Genomic DNA, 17,193 nt, shown 5'->3' with positions numbered 1-17,193 from the left:
ACAAAAGCTCCTAGGGAGTTGACCCAAGTTTTGGTCGTTGGAAAATTATTGCCCTACCATCTCTTGTTCATGGTTATCCATTCATCCCAACTCACGACACACTATTATAGAACTTGGACAGTGGTCCACACATTTCTATTGTTGGATTTTTGTATGTACTATTATATTTGTCTTTTTGTGTATTTCTTATAGTTAGCTTTAAGAAGTTGTTGGCCATCAGGTAGACACCAAAATCAGGACTGACTATTGGGTAGTCCATTGACAAAACATGAAGTCTCTTTCCAGGGCAGCTATGTATTATTCTTCGAGTAGACCCTTGGACAAACTAGCTAGGAGATGATATTGCCTTGTCAAGCTAGTTCAATTCCCTTGGGCAGTGTACAAAGATACAAGTTCTTTTTCTTCTTTTTTTGGAGGTGAACAACTTATTTTGCTAATTATCCGCCACGTTTGCAAATGATCTGGAGCCTGGAATTTTTTTAGGCCAAGACAGGGCCGGTGCAGGCTTGATTGGTTTCGGGTGGGAGGGGAGCGTTTTGACGGTCTATCAGATTCAACATTAGCCGAGCTCGAGACAGTGACGTCGCTGCGAGGGCTAACCAGGACCTTCTCGAAGATGAGGACACACAGCTCACCATGGTGTCCCCGTTGGATGAGAGGCGGGAGGGAGGGGTGGGGCGTTCAGACGGAGAAGATATGTGCATCCTGAGCCGGTGGAGGAGAAAGCCTGCAATTGCTGGAATTTCAGTCCAACGAAACTCAAGAAAAAAATAAAGGTGATTATTCGATAGTTAGTCCCATTACTCACATGTAGCTAATGCAGATCCTATTCCCATCGTAGGTCGGGGAATAACGATGAAACATGTACAACCCACGCGCCTCGTCCTCTATATGGGTCAGCCCATCCCGAGTAGTTTCCCCACTGATTTCGGGAAAGTTCTACAACCTCCTTGAACCCTTTTTATCTTTTGGTTTTCCTCTCGTTTTCCTAGTTTTATTTTTATTTTGTCAAATTCTCAAACTTTTATCCAAAATTCAGAAGAAAAAATCACGAATAATTTTTGATTCATGAATTGTTTTTTCTGAAAATCATGATTTTTGTTCAAATTCACAAACATTTATTAACAGTTCTAAACATTTTTCGGCTTCGAGAATAACTTTTGAAGTTACAAATCACGAGCATTTTTTTAAAGTCGTGAACATATCTTTAAGCTAATGCACATTTTTTTAAATACAATAAGATTTTTGAATTCATGACCATTTTTTGGAATTCACGAACATTTTTTGAACTTATAAATTTTCTGAAATTAGTGAACATTTTCCGAACACATGAGCATTTTTTGAACATGTTATTGAATTTGCAAACCTTTTCTTAAATCTTAAAAAAAAAAATTCATGACTATATTTGCTGAATTTATGAAGATTGTTTTTTAGTTATTTATGATATTTTAAAAAATTTGTAACATTTTCTGAAAGCCTGATTTTTTAAAATTTCCGAACATTTTCTGAAATCCTGATATTTTCAATTCCTAATATTTTAGAAATTTTGGGAACATTGTTTATACTTGCGATCATTTTTAAATTTGGAAACTTTTTTGTAATTTGGAAGTTTTCCAAACTTTCTGATTTTTTCATAAAAATAGAAATTTTTTAAATCCCGAATAATTGTCTTGGAAGTGAAAACCAGAAACAAAAAAGAAAATTTAAACAAGAAACAAAAACAAAAAAACAGGGGCGCCCTGCCCTCACATGGGCTTGCCTAAATGTGCGCGCTGCTTCTCTTTCCACCGTTCGGTCACTGAATAGGGACTCTCCGTAGCTAACAGCCTAACACAGCAGCAGGAAGCGAAATCACTGCTAGACTATTGTAGATGTTTCTCTTGGTGCATTGGGATGATCACAAGCATTATAAAGCAAAGGAAAACCCATGTTCCACAAAGAAGAGAACCCAGAGGCCGCCCACATTTTCCAGTCTCCAATCGTCGTTGAAACGGCAGATCCTGTATGACGCTCGTGTGCGTCCGATCGTCGCTGTTTCGCTGAAGCGAAGCGAGCGACGGAGGCAACACGGGCCGGCCCACTTCGAGCCAGCACCCGGTTTTGGGAACCTTCTAGGAGGTTCCCTGAACCGTTTTTTCTCTTTTGCCGGTTTTTTCCTGTTCTCTTTTTTCTTTTTTTCCTTTTTCTTTCTTTTTTCTGTTTCTGTTTTTATTTCTCTTCTTTTTCCTTTTCTTTCATTTTATGATTTTTCCTTTTTATTTGTATACTTTGTTCAAGAAAATGCTTTGACATCCCAAATTTTGTTCATCGTTTCAAAAAGTGTTCACAGTTTTAAAACTTTATTCACTATTTAAAATTGTTCAGCATATATCACAAAATGTTCAATGGGTATATCATTTTTAAAACTGTGAACACAAAATTGTTCAGCGTATATACACAAAATTGTGCAATGTATAGTTAAAAATGGTTCAGATTATTTTTACAAAAATGTTCAATGTATAAAATTTGTTCATCGTATATCACAAAAATGTTCAATATGTTTAAAAAAAGTGTATATCACAAAAATGTTCACTGTGTAGGTAAAAATTGTTCATCGTATATCTAAAAAATGTTCAAGTATATTTGAAAACCGTTCATCTTATATAAAAAAATCAATAAACTTTTGTTCATGTTTTGAATAATTGTTCACGTTTTCCAGAAAGAAAACACTTTTTAACAGTTCGAGTTTCAAAATTTGTTCAGGAAAACATTATACATTCTTTTGAGAGGAGTGAATAGCATAAAACTACCACTTTTCGTGCTAAGGTTCCAAAAAACTACCAGTTTTTTGTTTGTCGCTGATAACTACCGGAATCGGCGTCGGCTGTTTCGAAAAACCAAAATGACCGTGTGGTTTACAACTGATTGCGATTATGACAGGTCGGGCCCGCACCTAAACAAACCGTGTGTTTGACCATTGGTTTGACCGTTAATTGACATGTAGGACCCACCTGTTAGTGTCTCCTCATTTTCTCCCCGTCCTATTTGCCTCCCTTCTTCTCCTCTCTCCGGAGCACCGTCCCACAGCCATGGCCGCCGGCCACACTGCTGCCGCACGCCGCGCCCTATGCCACGTCCGGCCGCCTGCTTCGGCGCCTGTGGAACCCCACCTCCGTTGTTGCTGCTGCCCTCTGCACAGCCGGCGAGGATATTGCCGACGATGGACATGGAACCGAGCCCGCCGATCTGCTCCACGACGGCTACGGGCGTGGCAGGGCTGCTCGCAAGAACACGCCGCCTTGAGGAACGCGGCGGCCCAAGCTCCTGGGCGCGGCAACCAGAGTTCCTGAGCATGGCGGCCCGAACGCAGAGAGAAGCGGCGGCTGCTCCAACGGCGCGCCGCTGCGGCAGCAGCTCGCCTGGAGCACGACCAGGCACGGGGAGCGGCCGGAGGGACCCCGTCGCGGGGCACGTGGAGCCGCCAGAGGGAGCCTGTCGCCAGGAACGGGGAGCTGCAGGAGGGAGCCCGTCGCCGGGCACTGGGAGCGGCCGGAGGGAGCTCGACGAGGTAACTGCGCGCGGCTGCGGCTGCAGCTCGCCTGGAGCACGACCAGGCATGGGGAGCCGCCGGAGGGAGCCCGTCGCCAGGAACGGGGAGTTGCAGGAGGGAGCCCATCGCCGGGCACTGGGAGCGGCCGGAGGGAGCTCGACGAGGTAACTGCGCGCGGCTGCCGGACGACCTCCGAAGGACCCGATTGCTTTATTTGAAAAACTACCGGGACCGATTGCTTTTATTTTTTTTGCAGGGACCTGATTGCTTTTATACCATTTAACGGTCAAACAATCAGAGCTCTTACGCGCGGGCCCGACCTGTCATAATCACAATCGGCTGTAAACCACACGGTCATTTGGGTTTTTTGAAACAGCCGACGCCGATTCCGGTAGTTATCAGCGACAAACTAAAATCCGGTGGTTTTTTGAAAGCATAGCATGAAAAGTGGTAGTTTTATGCTATTCAGTCTTTTGAGAGAGAATTCCTTATTTGGCCCTTTCTTAAATTTTGATTCCCTTTTTGGCCCTAAAAATTTATTTTTTCCTTCTTTGACATCCTAACTTTATTTTCTTCCTTCCACACTTCCGTCGTCCTTTGTCGTTAACACCGTCAACTATGACAGGAAAAGTCGTTTTTACCCCTTCTTTATAGCACGCTAAAAAAAAGAAAAACGAACCCCCCCTTCTGCCCCCGATTCTCCCATCTCCCCCCGATTCCCCTTCTCCTCCCCGAGACCTAAACCTAGCGCAGCACCCAGCGGCGGCGGCGCGAGGGAGGCACCCAGCGGGCGCATGGAGGAGGGCGAGGTGGACGAGGGCCATAGGCGAGGCGGCCATGGTGGGGAGGCAGGGGGCGGCCAACCCCTGAAGGACGGGCGAGGCGGTCATGGTGGGGAGGCGGGGGCGGCCGACTCCTGGAGGACGGGCGAGGCGGCCATGGTGGGGAGGCGGGGGGCGGCCAACCCCTGGAGGACGGGCGAGGCGGCCATGGTGGGGAGGCGGGGGGCGGCCAACCCCTGGAGGACGGGCGAGGCGGCCATGGTGGGGAGGCGGGGGGTGGCCAACCTGCTGACGACGGGCAAAGCGGCCATGGTGGGGAGGCGGAGGGCGGCCATGGTGGGGAGGCCAGCTGTGCGGCGGTCTCAGCCTTGCGTGGTAAAGGCGCAGCACCGGAGCAAGGCCAAGTATCACCGAGGGATGCGGCTACATCGGCTTGTCTAGATGGGTGAGTCATCTCTTCTTTAAATTTGACAGAGTACTTAGAGATGGCTTTGAAGATTACTTAGAGATGGATCCCAAATGCAACATATTTGTTGCACCTCTCTTCTAGATTTGTCGAAATGCAACAGATTACTTAGGAGTTTCATTTAGAGATGATAATTTGATGCAAAATTTGAACTTAGAGATGGATCCCAAATGCAACTCATGATTAAGTTTATTTGAAAGATCAAAGAAAATGAAAAGCACAGCCGCCTCTACCTAGAGCAAAGAAGCTTTGCCAATTTTTCCTTTTTTTGATTCCTTAGAATCTTTTTTTTTTGTCTTTCTGGTTTTTACAGGATGGATCGAAATTCAACTTATGTGCTGAAAATCAATTTGCTTGGCAACCCAAAAAAGGCTAGAAAGGATATCAAATGCTTCTGTTTTGATAAGGTTATTGATTCCGACTTAACAAATTATAAGGACTTGGTTGAATCAATCGTAGAGCAGTACTCGCCTCGTTATTTGGAAGTTGAACATGTTCAGTACTATGATGATGTTCTTAAAATCTACCCTGAAGTAACATCTGACCAAGAATTGGTGTCGATGTTTGAGAAACACTCTAAGACAAAGGTTGTGCACATGTTTGTTGCATATTGTGATCCATCGGAACCATATGAGCCTATAACGGAGTGGCATAGTGATGCGCATAGCCAACCTAACAACATAGAACAAGATGATGATGATTATCTTCGCAACCCAGTACCTGAGAATGAGCATGTTGGTGTTGATGAGGAAAATATTTATTTAGAGGATGAACATGTACCTCTTATCATGGTTCCTTGTTCCAATAAAGAAAAGGACAAAGACTATGTTCCTGATCATGAGAGCGAGGTTGAGAGCGAGGATGAGAGCATGTCAGAGGTTGAAGTAGAGGAAGATGAGGAATATCACGAGGCAGATCATGCACCACACATTGAATATAATAAATTAGATCCTCCAATGAACGAAGGAAGAAAATATCCCAATATGGCAGAGTTTAAATTGGCGCTCTCTCGGCATGCAATCAAACATGAATTTGAGTTTGACACCGAAAAGAGTGCACCACATAGGTTCAGAGCTTATTGTTCAAGAAGGGATGAAGATAAGTGTCCATGGAGGATATATGCTTCTACAATGGAAGATGAGTGCACAGTAATGGTAATTTTTTAACTTTACTCATGTGTGCTTAATTTGTGGTCATGGTCTTTACTCTAGTACTAATTTTCTATGTTCATCTTTTGTAGGTGAGAAAGAACCCTTGTGGTCATGATTGCTCTAGTACAAAAAGAAAAAAGAAGTTGAAGAATGCAAACAAGCGGTGGATATGTGAGCACGTGAAGGACTGGCTAATTGAGGATGCAACTCTAGGACCAAAGGCATTGCGAAAGAAGCTTAAAGAGCATCATGGAATCGACATCAACTCTAAGAGAGTCTATATGGGTAAGCTGCTAGCCTTGAAGGAACTATATGGTGATTGGGATACAAGCTTTGATAATCTGTATAGTTTCAAGGCGCAAATTGAAAGTTGCTGCCCCGGTAGCATAGTGATCATTGATCATCACACAATAAAAGATAAAATCAGATTTAAAAGAATTTTTGTTGCTTTGAAGCCTTGCATCGACGGGTTCCTTAATGGCTGCAGGCCATACTTGGCAGTAGATAGCACCTTCTTGACAGGCAGGTTCAAGGGGCAGCTGGCTAGTGCTACTGGCGTTGATGGCCATAGTTGGATGTATCCAGTTTGTATGGGTGTTTTCGATTCTGAAACTAATGAGAATTGGACCTGGTTCATGCAAATGGTTAGACAAGCCATAGGATCCCCAAGGGGTTTAACCATATGCACCGATGCTGGGCAACCAGTGATGACAGGTGTAAAGGAAGTGTTCCCAGAGGCTGAACATAGGGAATGTATGTTTCACTTGGTGTCCAACTTCAAGAAGAAGTTTCATGGAAAGGTGTTTGATGACCACCTTTGGGCTGCTGCTTACTCATGGAACCCATATATATTTGAAAAACATTGGGCTGCAATGGACATAGCAAAGCCTGCGGCAACTGCATATCTTAGGAGGTGGCACACTAGGTTGTGGTCTAGGAGTCAGTTCTCAACAATTTCCAAGGTGGATTATGTTACAAACAACTTGGCTGAGTGCTTCAATAATTGGATTAAGCATCACAAGTCCTTGAACTTGGACGACTTCTTTGATAAGGTTAGGCAGATAATTATGATCATGTGGAACCGAAGGAGGAAAGTAGCAAGGAAGCTGGTTGGGTTGATTCTTCCCCACATTGACAAATTTAAGGCAGCCTATGACCAACTAATTCCTGCCATGGTTGACAAGAACCAATGGCCTAAATCTGACCATGGATTCTTCATGTTTCCACCACTACTAAAATCCACGGCGGGTAGGCATAAAACTGAGAGGTATAAAGGCTGCAGTGAGAAGAAAAGAAAAAGCGGCCAACACTTATGCCCTATGTGTAAGGACTATGGGCATCATTGGCATAAATGCAAGAAGGGTAACCCAGATGACATTGCTGCTATTTTAGCTGTGAGGTAATAAATTTAATTGTGTAACTTGCTTCACTTGCTTCACTTGCATTTTTTGTAAGCAGCCATACATGTTAACTACTTTTTTGTTGCTCATGTAGAGGACCGCCAAAGAAGAGGGCAAAGACCACCAAAGCATCAATTGTGCCTTGCGAGGATGATGCTCCAGCAGCCTCTATGTGCTTTCCGCCAAGGTTAGCCACTTTACACTCATGCTCATAATTATATGAAATCTGTGTTTGAATTCTAAGTAACTTCTCACAATAGCCAAAGCTTGGAACCTACAACTACGAAAAAGAGAAAACACGATAACTCAATTACTGGAGCATCAAAAAGGTAAGAACTAGTTCTGAATTTTGTAGTAGATTAGATGAAAGCTTGGTTTTGTATTCTAATTGCATTCTTCTCACTATAGCCAAATGTTGGAGAAAACAACTAAGGAAAAAGGGAAAGGGAGTAAATCTGGATCTAGAGTAGCAAAAAGGTAACCTATGGTTGTTTCCGAATTTTATGTTATGTTATGCATTGTTCTATTGTTAACCTGGGCTACTATATGTGATGTATGATGTGCTGCCATGAATGTGTATGTGTAGATCAAGAACTCAACCCATTTGTGTGGCCAACAAGAAAGCATTTGTTGCTTTGAAATTACATGCCAAAAGAAAAGGCAAAGAGGTTGCTGATAAGTTGCCACACCTTCCTATGGTGCCACATGATAGCCCTGCAATGGGCACACGTAGCAAAAAAATGAATCCCGCCAGCCCTGCAATGAGCACACGAAGCAAAAGGAGGCGTAGCTTGTGATTCTCATTGGATCCCTTTCCATATCATGGTTCATTTGGGAAACTTTTGAGCTGTTTATGTAATATATATGTGAACCTGGGCTTTTGTACGTGCTATATGTGACCTTCATGTGTTGTATTTGACATGATGTGAACCTGGACTATTATATGTGAACTCTATGTGAACCTGAATGTGTGTAGAGGACTAAATATGTGGACTGTTTCCGTATATGTGAACCTGGACCAAGTTTCTATGAACTTTTAGTTTGCATACATGTGAATCTGCTCCAAGTATATTATAATTTGTGCATATATGAACTGTACAGGGGATATATCATCAAAATACAAGGAGGTTCTGAACAATTATCCAATTAAAATTAAAGATGTGCTAAATAGCAGATTTGGTTTCATTTGGTAATGTATTCAAGACAAACAGATCACATCACCATTGCTTTTGACTTCCAGTGCACAATTTTGGTCACAAACTACACCAAGGGTAAAAAGGACTTTTCATGTCGGATTTAACGGTGTTAGTTGCCAAAACTGACGGAAATGTCATATAGGGAACAAACTGAAGTTTGAGTGCTAGAACAGGAAGAATTTTTTTACTAGGGCCAAAAAGGGAACCAAAATTTAAGAAATGGCCAAATAAGGAATTCTCTCTTCTTTTGAATGAAGATTAAAAACCGGATCTGCCTCCGTACATAGTACTTCAAGTTGACCTTGTACTTATAACCAATCCAAGTCGCTAGGTGCAGTGGCTGAGGACGCAGCCGTACAGCGTAGGTCGCCGGTTCGAATCCAACCAGGCTTTAATTTTTCGTTTGTAGCGTTTTTTCTTATGTTCACTCGTGGCCTGGTAATGGGCCGGCCCGTTTGCGCGAGCCCTGCGCGGAAGCTCTGCTGTTTGAAGCTAACGAGCGTCAAATAGGAGCTCCCCGTTGAAACGCATAGGAGGAGAGGGGGCGAATGAGAGTTAGATGGGCCAGACCACATTTCCACACGTTCTGGTTTGGGAACCTTCCAGAAGGTTCCTGACTGAGTTTGGGAAAGGAATCTTCCAGAAGGCTCCTGTACCGGTTTTCCGTTTTCTATTATTTTCTTTAATGGTTTTTCCGTTCTCAATTGTTCCTTTATAGTTTTTTCCTTTGATTTTTGTTTCTTTTTCTTCTCTTTTTCCCTTTTTTGCAAAAAATCACAATTTTTTTATAAACTTTTCGTGAATTTAGAAAAACACAATTTCAGAAATGTTTGTAAATTTTAAATTAGTTCACAATTCAAAAACGTTCAAATTTTATCAAATAATGCTTGCAAATTAAAAAAATGTTTGATTTTCCAAAAAGCTGTTCACAATTTCAAAAAAATATTTCTTCTCAAAATATGTTCGGAAAACTGAAAGAAGGTTGGCATATTTGAGGAATTATCACGTTTTCAAAAAGTGATCACATATTTGAACAATGTTCGAGTTTTAAAAAATTGTTTACTTTCAAAAATTGTCCAGAATTTCAGATTTTTTTGTTTCCAATTTTTTTTCAGAATTCTAAAAAACATTCCCTTTTTCAAAATTTTATTCACAAATTCAAGAAAATTTCATGTTTCCAAAACATATTCCCAATTTTATATAATTCGGAATTTCAAAAAATGTTTGTTTATTGAACAAAAAAAAATCCGCTACACTTCTTCGAGTCACTACAGTGGCGGCCGCTACAAAAGCTAGTTCATACCAGTCGTTCATTCCGCTACATGCGCCCGCTCACTACACCTAGTGGCCAATAGGCCGGCCCAGGCGACACGTCCTTTGTGAGATGGGGCGACTACTTGACGCTTAACGCATCATATAGGAGCTCCCGAGACCGCCCCGAGAATGCCGTTGGTGCTGCGGCCGCGCCATGTTTTATTTGATTTTCCCCTTTATGTGGCCTGCCTGTGGCAATGAACGACAAACTTTTCTTTGTGTGTAGCCTTCTGGCCGGGTACCAAAAATATCATAGGTTCAAAATAGTTATGATAGTACCTTTATGGGCCTTTTAGTTTCACCTAGAAAAATGGGAGGCGCGGTTATATCCCTTGTTAGCATATAATGTGGAATTGTCGGCACAGCTCTCCATCCCCAGCCGTTCGCCAATGGAAACCATGGAGACCGATGGGGATAGTCTTAGTCTACAAAGCAAGATGCGTGAGATGTTTAAAAATAAATCGGTTTATTTAAAGCACCATGCTTATTTGTGGAGGGATAAACGCTTGATTTGCTACCCCCTCTGGTATAGATAAGCATCTATTTTGTTGTTATGTATCCTTTTATTTTCTGTTTGTAAAATATATTTTCTTGTGTGTATATGAACATTTTTAAAAATACATTGTGATTATTTAATAAAGTATTCATGTATTTTTACAAAAATGTTCACGCATTTTTTTAAAAGTACATGTAATTACACAAAAATCATTTAAAAAATTGTGTTCTGTGTAAATAACAAAAAACCAATTGGAAAATTTAAAAAAGAAAGAAAACTCACAAGAAACCGCAGATGGCGTGCAGACAGTGCTAGACCCCCGAACTGAGCCGGCCCATGAACGCACGCGCCTGTGTGTTTCCTTGGCAGTTTGTCACACAGAGCAACAAATTGTAGGAGCACTCACCGTTCAAGAATGCACCCTAATGGCATATGGTGCAGAGAGTTGCTGTCCACACTAACCCAAATGCATTCAGGTAGTATATACACAGCCTGATATGAATCAGCTCTGATCTTCTGAAGTGTTGACACGAGATGCTTTTCGAAGTTCTAACAGCCTCCAATTCAATCGCGTTGGAAGCCTACCCGCAGAAAAAAAATCGCGTTGGATGCATGGAACAGGAGTGCTGTGGCCTACAAAGCCACAAAGTATAGCTGACCCGGAGAGGGCCAAGGCGTTTCTAGTTCGATAGCAGTTTGCTAAATGCCAGTGTTTTTTAGTAACATTATAGCTACCAAGAGCTACAGCGACAAGGAATAACAAGACTGCAACAAATGGCAATTGAGTTCTACAGTAGCATGCAAAGCTGTGGCTGGGGACTTTTGCTGAGAAGAATTGCGGACTAGCGATGAAATCAGTACATGTAGAAAGATAGTAAAATTCTTGTTGTTGTGCAAGTTTTTCTGTATGCTTATGTGGTTTAAGTGGTAGTTTTCAGTAGAGAGTTGTGAGATGTCCCGAACCTGTTACCGGAGGGTGTTGTGATTCCCCTGCAATGTCCTTGGAGAGTGAAATGCAAAAAGCACCACAGTAGCGGTGTCGTTAGCGAAAAACCACCACTTTATAAAAAGACTTTTTACGGTACATCATACTACTGGAAACAATGGGTAGTATATAAGTGATCTAATGGTCATTATTAATCCAATTTTTTTTCTGCATGACATTTTGGTAATTGTCTGTTAGGGGATTTGACCTTTCTTACTCTTATAATTGTAATGATTAATAAGTACTCTATATGAGTAATTGCAATTGACACCTGAAGAAAAGAATTATCCCCCATCTTAGTTCGTAGGTTGGCCCCTCGTTCTCACACAGTTCATAAGTTTGCCCCTCATCTCTCCGTACAGTTCACATCTCCCGCCCCTCCCATCCCTCGCGTCGCCCCTAGGGCGACTCGGGGGAGTCTAGGGTTCTCCCCCACCGCCACCCCCCACCCCCCACCCCCCTCGCCGCCACCGGAGACGACCGCCGGGAAAGCCCGCGCGGGCGCCGGGGAAGGTGGCGGCGGGGTCTTCGGCGCTCCTCTCTCGCGGAGGCCCTCGGATCCAGGGGCGGCGGCCCCTACTGGCGGGGCGTGCGGCGTGCCTGGGGGTTCGGCCGTGAGGACGGCGAGCCGCAGGTGGTGGCCGAGCGCGGCGCGGATCTTCCCGTGCCTGATCTGGAGGTATTGCCCTCCCTTCCATGCATCCCTTCCCAGTCCCCGGTTTGGCTTTGGATCTTGCCGGATCCACCTCCGGTGTGTTCTGGTGGAGCAGATCGGTGTCCGAGGGAAACCTTGGCCGCCTTGGCTGGCCGACAGCGGCGCCGCCGCCTTTTGGCGCCGCTTTCCTCCTTGGGGGCGCTGCTGAGGACACCATCTCTCCACTCCGACCCATGTCCTGGCGAAAGCCCAAGATCCGATGCGGATCGGGCGTCGGCGGCGCCCCGTGCACCGTAACCTTCCTGGAGGCGGCGCCAAGGACATTGGGATCGGATGGGAGGGTCTGCAGGTGAGGGGTGGGGGTGTGCTGCCTCCCTTTCGGTGGAGCGGTGTTTCTTTTCTACATGTTCTTGGCGGCGGCTCTTGGCGGCATGGAGCAGCGGAAGCTTGGCGTCAGATGTGTGATGACGGACACGCGCAGGAGGTCGACGTTGTCTGGTGTCATGGTGGCGTCGGCGGCAGCGAGACCGGGCAAGGCCGATGCAGCAGTACAGCTCTGAAGATGGATATGTGGCAGGTGGCTGTGGCGGCCTCATACCCGGCAGGCGTCCTGGTTGAGGAGCACGCCGGACTGGTGGGTGCCCATACCCGGCAGGCGTCCTGGTTGGGACCTCAGGCCTTAGATGTTAGGTTTGGCTGCGAGGTCTGTTTGATATTACGCCCAGATCATCAGCGCCCCTTCATCAGCTAGATAGGAGTAGCGACAGAGGTTGCTCAGATGATGGCTTTGGTCTTACCGTTGTACGACTTTATAAGGTCTTGAGTTAATAATTAATAAATTGGCCGTATGCATCGTCCAAATGCAGAGGTCGGGGTATTCCTCCTGTTCTAAAAAAGAAAAATCTCCGTACAGTTCATCATTATTTTGTCGACGCAGGCGCTCCGGCAGCCAACGGCCGCACAGGGCCGGCCGCTCCGTCTCCCGGCCTGTGGTCGTCACCTCAAGATATTCGACGGCGCAACCGCCACACGGCCCTTGTTTCGGCTAGTTGCTACCAAGATCGATCCGCCGGCCGGCTGCTCGTAGCCGTGTACGTGCACCTTCAAGCCAGGGGAAGAATCGATCCAGGAGCCTACTAGTCTGCTTCGTGTATACGTCTACCTCTCTGAAGGAACCGATTAGCTCTCTCTCCGTTGTCGAGGTCGGGCCTGTGCCAACAGCCCTCTCTCCGTCGCAGTTCTTCGGACGGCGCCTTAAATCGGTTCCTCCGCATGTCGTAGTGGAGATCCCTCGCATAGCTGGCCCTGCTGGTGCTCCCAAGACGCCATAGATGCGTATTTGCTAAACAGAACTACCGAAACTGCCCCTGGTCATAAAATATACTACCAATAAACGGCATAAACTGCCCCTGGTCGTATTTTCAAATCTGGACCGTCCAAACACATAAAATAAACGGCCAATATTGATCTGATGTATCGTAAAAGGTCTTTTTACAAACCATGGCAAAAATCACTGCAGCAAAAAAACTGACAGTGGTTTAGTTTTCAGCCCTGTCTTTTTTTCTCTCTCTCGAATATGCACGAATGTGCATATCATATATTAAAGAAGAAGGGTAAAAGAATGCCTTCACCATAGTTACAAGAGATTTAAGGCACTCTACTCCTCACGCCTATCCCACCTCGCTACCTGACTAAAGAAGGGGTTTACATCGCCCTTTAGTAGGCCTGCCGACAATCACACTAAACCCTCTAGCCTAATTCTACGTAGCAGCACCTCACACGAAGGCTGTGCGCCGTCAAAGACAATGGCATTCCTGTGCTTCCATAGTTCCCACATTGTTAGCCCTAGGATGGTGCGCAGATCCTTCATGCTCATGTTGTTTGATCCTTGTTTGCTGCTCAACCAAGGTGTAAGATTGTCCTGTTGTGCCAGCACCCAATCTGGCCGCCCCAGGGCCTCACAGATCACAGTCCAGACCATCCTGGCAAAGACGCACATGAGCAATAGATGGTTGATTGTTTTCCGCTCCTGGTCGCAAAAGGGGCACGCGTCCTAGTGCAGTAGCCCTCGTCGTGCCAGGCGATCCGGTGTCCAGCATCTATCTCGTAGAGCAAGCCAAGTGAAAAACTTGCGTTGTGAGGGCGCACGCAGTTAGATCCGTCATATGTACCGCTTCTCTCGCCCAAAACTTGGCCGCATATGCCGAGCGAACCGAGAACTGACCGTTGGTCTCCCAGGACCATGTAATTTCATCCTGCATGTTCTCCGTAGGCTACCAAGTGATAACTTTCTGCCAAAGCAAAAGAAATTCCTGCAATGCTTCCGGTCCTAGATTCGGACCCACATCCCGGGCCCATGATCCATCCTCTATGGCATGCCCGACCATCCTGGTAGTTCTAGTCCGTGCTGGTATCGTGCTGTAAATCAAGGGGGCAACCTCCTGAACCCTCTGCCCATGTAACCAACGGTCCTCCCAGAAGAGTGTCGTGATCCCATTGTGTGCAATGCTCCTCGTGGCTTCCTGGAAGAGAAGCATGGAATCATTTGGCACTTTGATTTTGAACTCATTCCAAGGCCTGGTCGTGTCTGTTCTTTTGAGCCAGGGCCATCTAGACTGCATGGCCACGTTCATCCAGCGCAAGTTTTGGCAATCCTAAACCACCTGCCCACATTGGTGTGCAAACTGTCTCCCAAGCGACTGCACAGTTTCCACCGTTAGCTTCCGTCCTTCTGCACCATATGAATACCCTACATATCTTGTTCATAGCTGCAATCGTTTTCATGGGCAAGTCCAACGCCATCATCGCATGGATCGGCATGGCACATAGGACGGACTGCACCAAGGTCAGCCTTCCACTCTTCGGCATTAGAGCGGCACTCCACTTCGACAGTTTATTAGCCATTTGATCCACGAGATATTGCAGTTGAGGCGCGGTCTGCTTTCGTAAAGACAGTGGCAGCCCGAGGTACTTAATAGGGAACGAACCCAAGGGGCATCCAAGCTGTGTGCATACCAAGTTGATTTCTTCTTCTGTACATCGAATTGGCAAGGCAGCCGACTTGTTCACATTGATCCTTAAGCCTGATGCTTCCCCAAACAGCTGGAAGATGCACTGGCAAACTGCAAGATCCATCGGAATCAGCCCTGTTCAACGGTGCGGTGATTTTTTGGTCTGGTGATTTTTGTCACGGCCTGAAAAGTGGTGGTTTTTCGCTAATGACATCACTATTACGGTTGTTTTTTGCATTTCAGTCGTCCTTAGACACACTGAAATAGTTGTACTGTCAGTTTTCGTGTCAGCAAAAATCGGTGTGAGAGCTGTATATTCGAAAAATTAAGGCAAAGTACCCTCTCATGGTTGTTGATGCTCAACGCATGTACAATTGTTGTTCGGTTTCTGAAGGTTGCTTAGTTTAGCTACAAAGCCTATGAACTGCTATGTGAACGTGTGAACGCAAGTGTAGTAGTACTTTATTTTTCTAGTATGAAGAAAGATGCAATCGTTTTCATGGGCAAGTCCAACGCCATCATCGCATGGATCGGCATGGCACATAGGACGGACTGCACCAAGGTCAGCCTTCCACTCTTCGGCATTAGAGCGGCACTCCACTTCGACAGTTTATTAGCCATTTGATCCACGAGATATTGCAGTTGAGGCGCGGTCTGCTTTCGTAAAGACAGTGGCAGCCCGAGGTACTTAATAGGGAACGAACCCAAGGGGCATCCAAGCTGTGTGCATACCAAGTTGATTTCTTCTTCTGTACATCGAATCGGCAAGGCAGCCGACTTGTTCACATTGATCCTTAAGCCTGATGCTTCCCCAAACAGCTGGAAGATGCACTGGCAAACTGCAAGATCCATCGAAATCAGCCCTGTTCAACGGTGGGGTGATTTTTTGGTCTGGTGATTTTTGTCACGGCCTGAAAAGTGGTGGTTTTTCGCTAATGACATCACTATTACGGTTGTTTTTTGCATTTCAGTCGTCCTTAGACACACTGAAATAGTTGTACTGTCAGTTTTCGTGTCAGCAAAAATCGGTGTGAGAGCTGTATATTCGAAAAATTAAGGCAAAGTACCCTCTCATGGTTGTTGATGCTCAACGCATGTACAATTGTTGTTCGGTTTCTGAAGGTTGCTTAGTTTAGCTACAAAGCCTGTGAACTGCTATGTGAACGTGTGAACGCAAGTGTAGTAGTACTTTATTTTTCTAGTATGAAGAAAGATGCAGGCAACAATGGATCAATCTCTTTGGATGAAGGAAAGCGGAACTCACAGGCAGCCGGTGCAAGTAAAGCCATGATTATGGCGCAACAGATACTGATAAGACCGCTTCAGATAACACCATCTGAATGGCAACTAGGAGAAGGCAAAGAACAATAACCGCGTCAACGTGAGATGTGGTACTGTTAGAGTACGTAATGGGCCTAATGGCCTGGGCTGGTGGTATAGCCCGTTAGTCCTAACTTATAACCATGACTCGACGCAACACAAACCTAACACCTAAAAACAAGCCTTTTACATCTCGGCTTGTTTTATTACTCTCAACCTGAAATGGACTGGGACACTTTATTTTGGACCCCTGACATAAAGTGGACACCATCCGCACGTCGGGCGTGCACGTGTACAGCCACCTGGATCCCATGAACACCATCTGGACAAAAGGAGTGCATGTGTATGGCCACCTGGAAGTGGTCGCAAGAGCGACCAGCAGAGGCGCCCTCGCGGCAGCCGGCGGCGGAGTGCAGTGGTGCTACGTGGTGCGCCCCTGTCGGTGACACCATGTCTTCTCCCCGCCGGACGGCTATTGGTCTGCACCACACAGAGAAGAGTGGAGGGCTATTGATGGAGAATGGCGAGGAGGGGTGTGCCTCCCCAACCGCCGACATCGCAGACTTTGAGGTCGCTGTCTGTGGGGAAAACAACATGCCCAAGATCCGCAACGCAGTGGACGAGATCGAGGTCCTTTGCGCAGTGAAGCGCAACTGGGAGTAGCGACAGCTGCAGACCACACATCTCCCGCACACTCCGACGCGCTAGGAGGCCGCGCGCAGCAGCCTGCAGCCTCACCGCTGCTGACACGTGGCAGGTAGTGATCCAAGCCGGAAGCGGTGACGGCGACGTCGGGAACTTGATCTGCTGGATGGGGATGCCCTGGGGAAACGGTGATGGCGACGGCAGGAACTTGATCTGGTGGATCGGGACTCCCCAGGTGCGGTC

The 17,193-nt window shown here is 45.8% G+C and overlaps 1 protein-coding gene across 1 annotated transcript; it reads left to right on the top strand.

The window, feature by feature from the left end:
- The first annotated feature begins 4,661 nt into the window (after positions 1 to 4,661).
- Positions 4,662 to 7,661, top strand: LOC123056069 (uncharacterized). The gene is made up of 5 exons (XM_044479819.1): positions 4,662 to 4,756; positions 5,091 to 5,931; positions 6,018 to 7,327; positions 7,423 to 7,515; positions 7,589 to 7,661. The coding sequence occupies exons 2-5, from the start codon at positions 5,092 to 5,094 to the stop codon at positions 7,659 to 7,661; spliced, it is 2,316 nt and encodes a 771-aa protein (XP_044335754.1). The 5' UTR covers positions 4,662 to 4,756; position 5,091.
- Positions 7,662 to 17,193: the final 9,532 nt, after the last annotated feature.

Source organism: Triticum aestivum, chromosome 2D (assembly GCF_018294505.1).
Source record: "Triticum aestivum cultivar Chinese Spring chromosome 2D, IWGSC CS RefSeq v2.1, whole genome shotgun sequence".
Classification (NCBI taxonomy): Eukaryota; Viridiplantae; Streptophyta; class Magnoliopsida; order Poales; family Poaceae; genus Triticum; species Triticum aestivum.
This window is presented reverse-complemented; position numbering and strand designations above follow the sequence as displayed.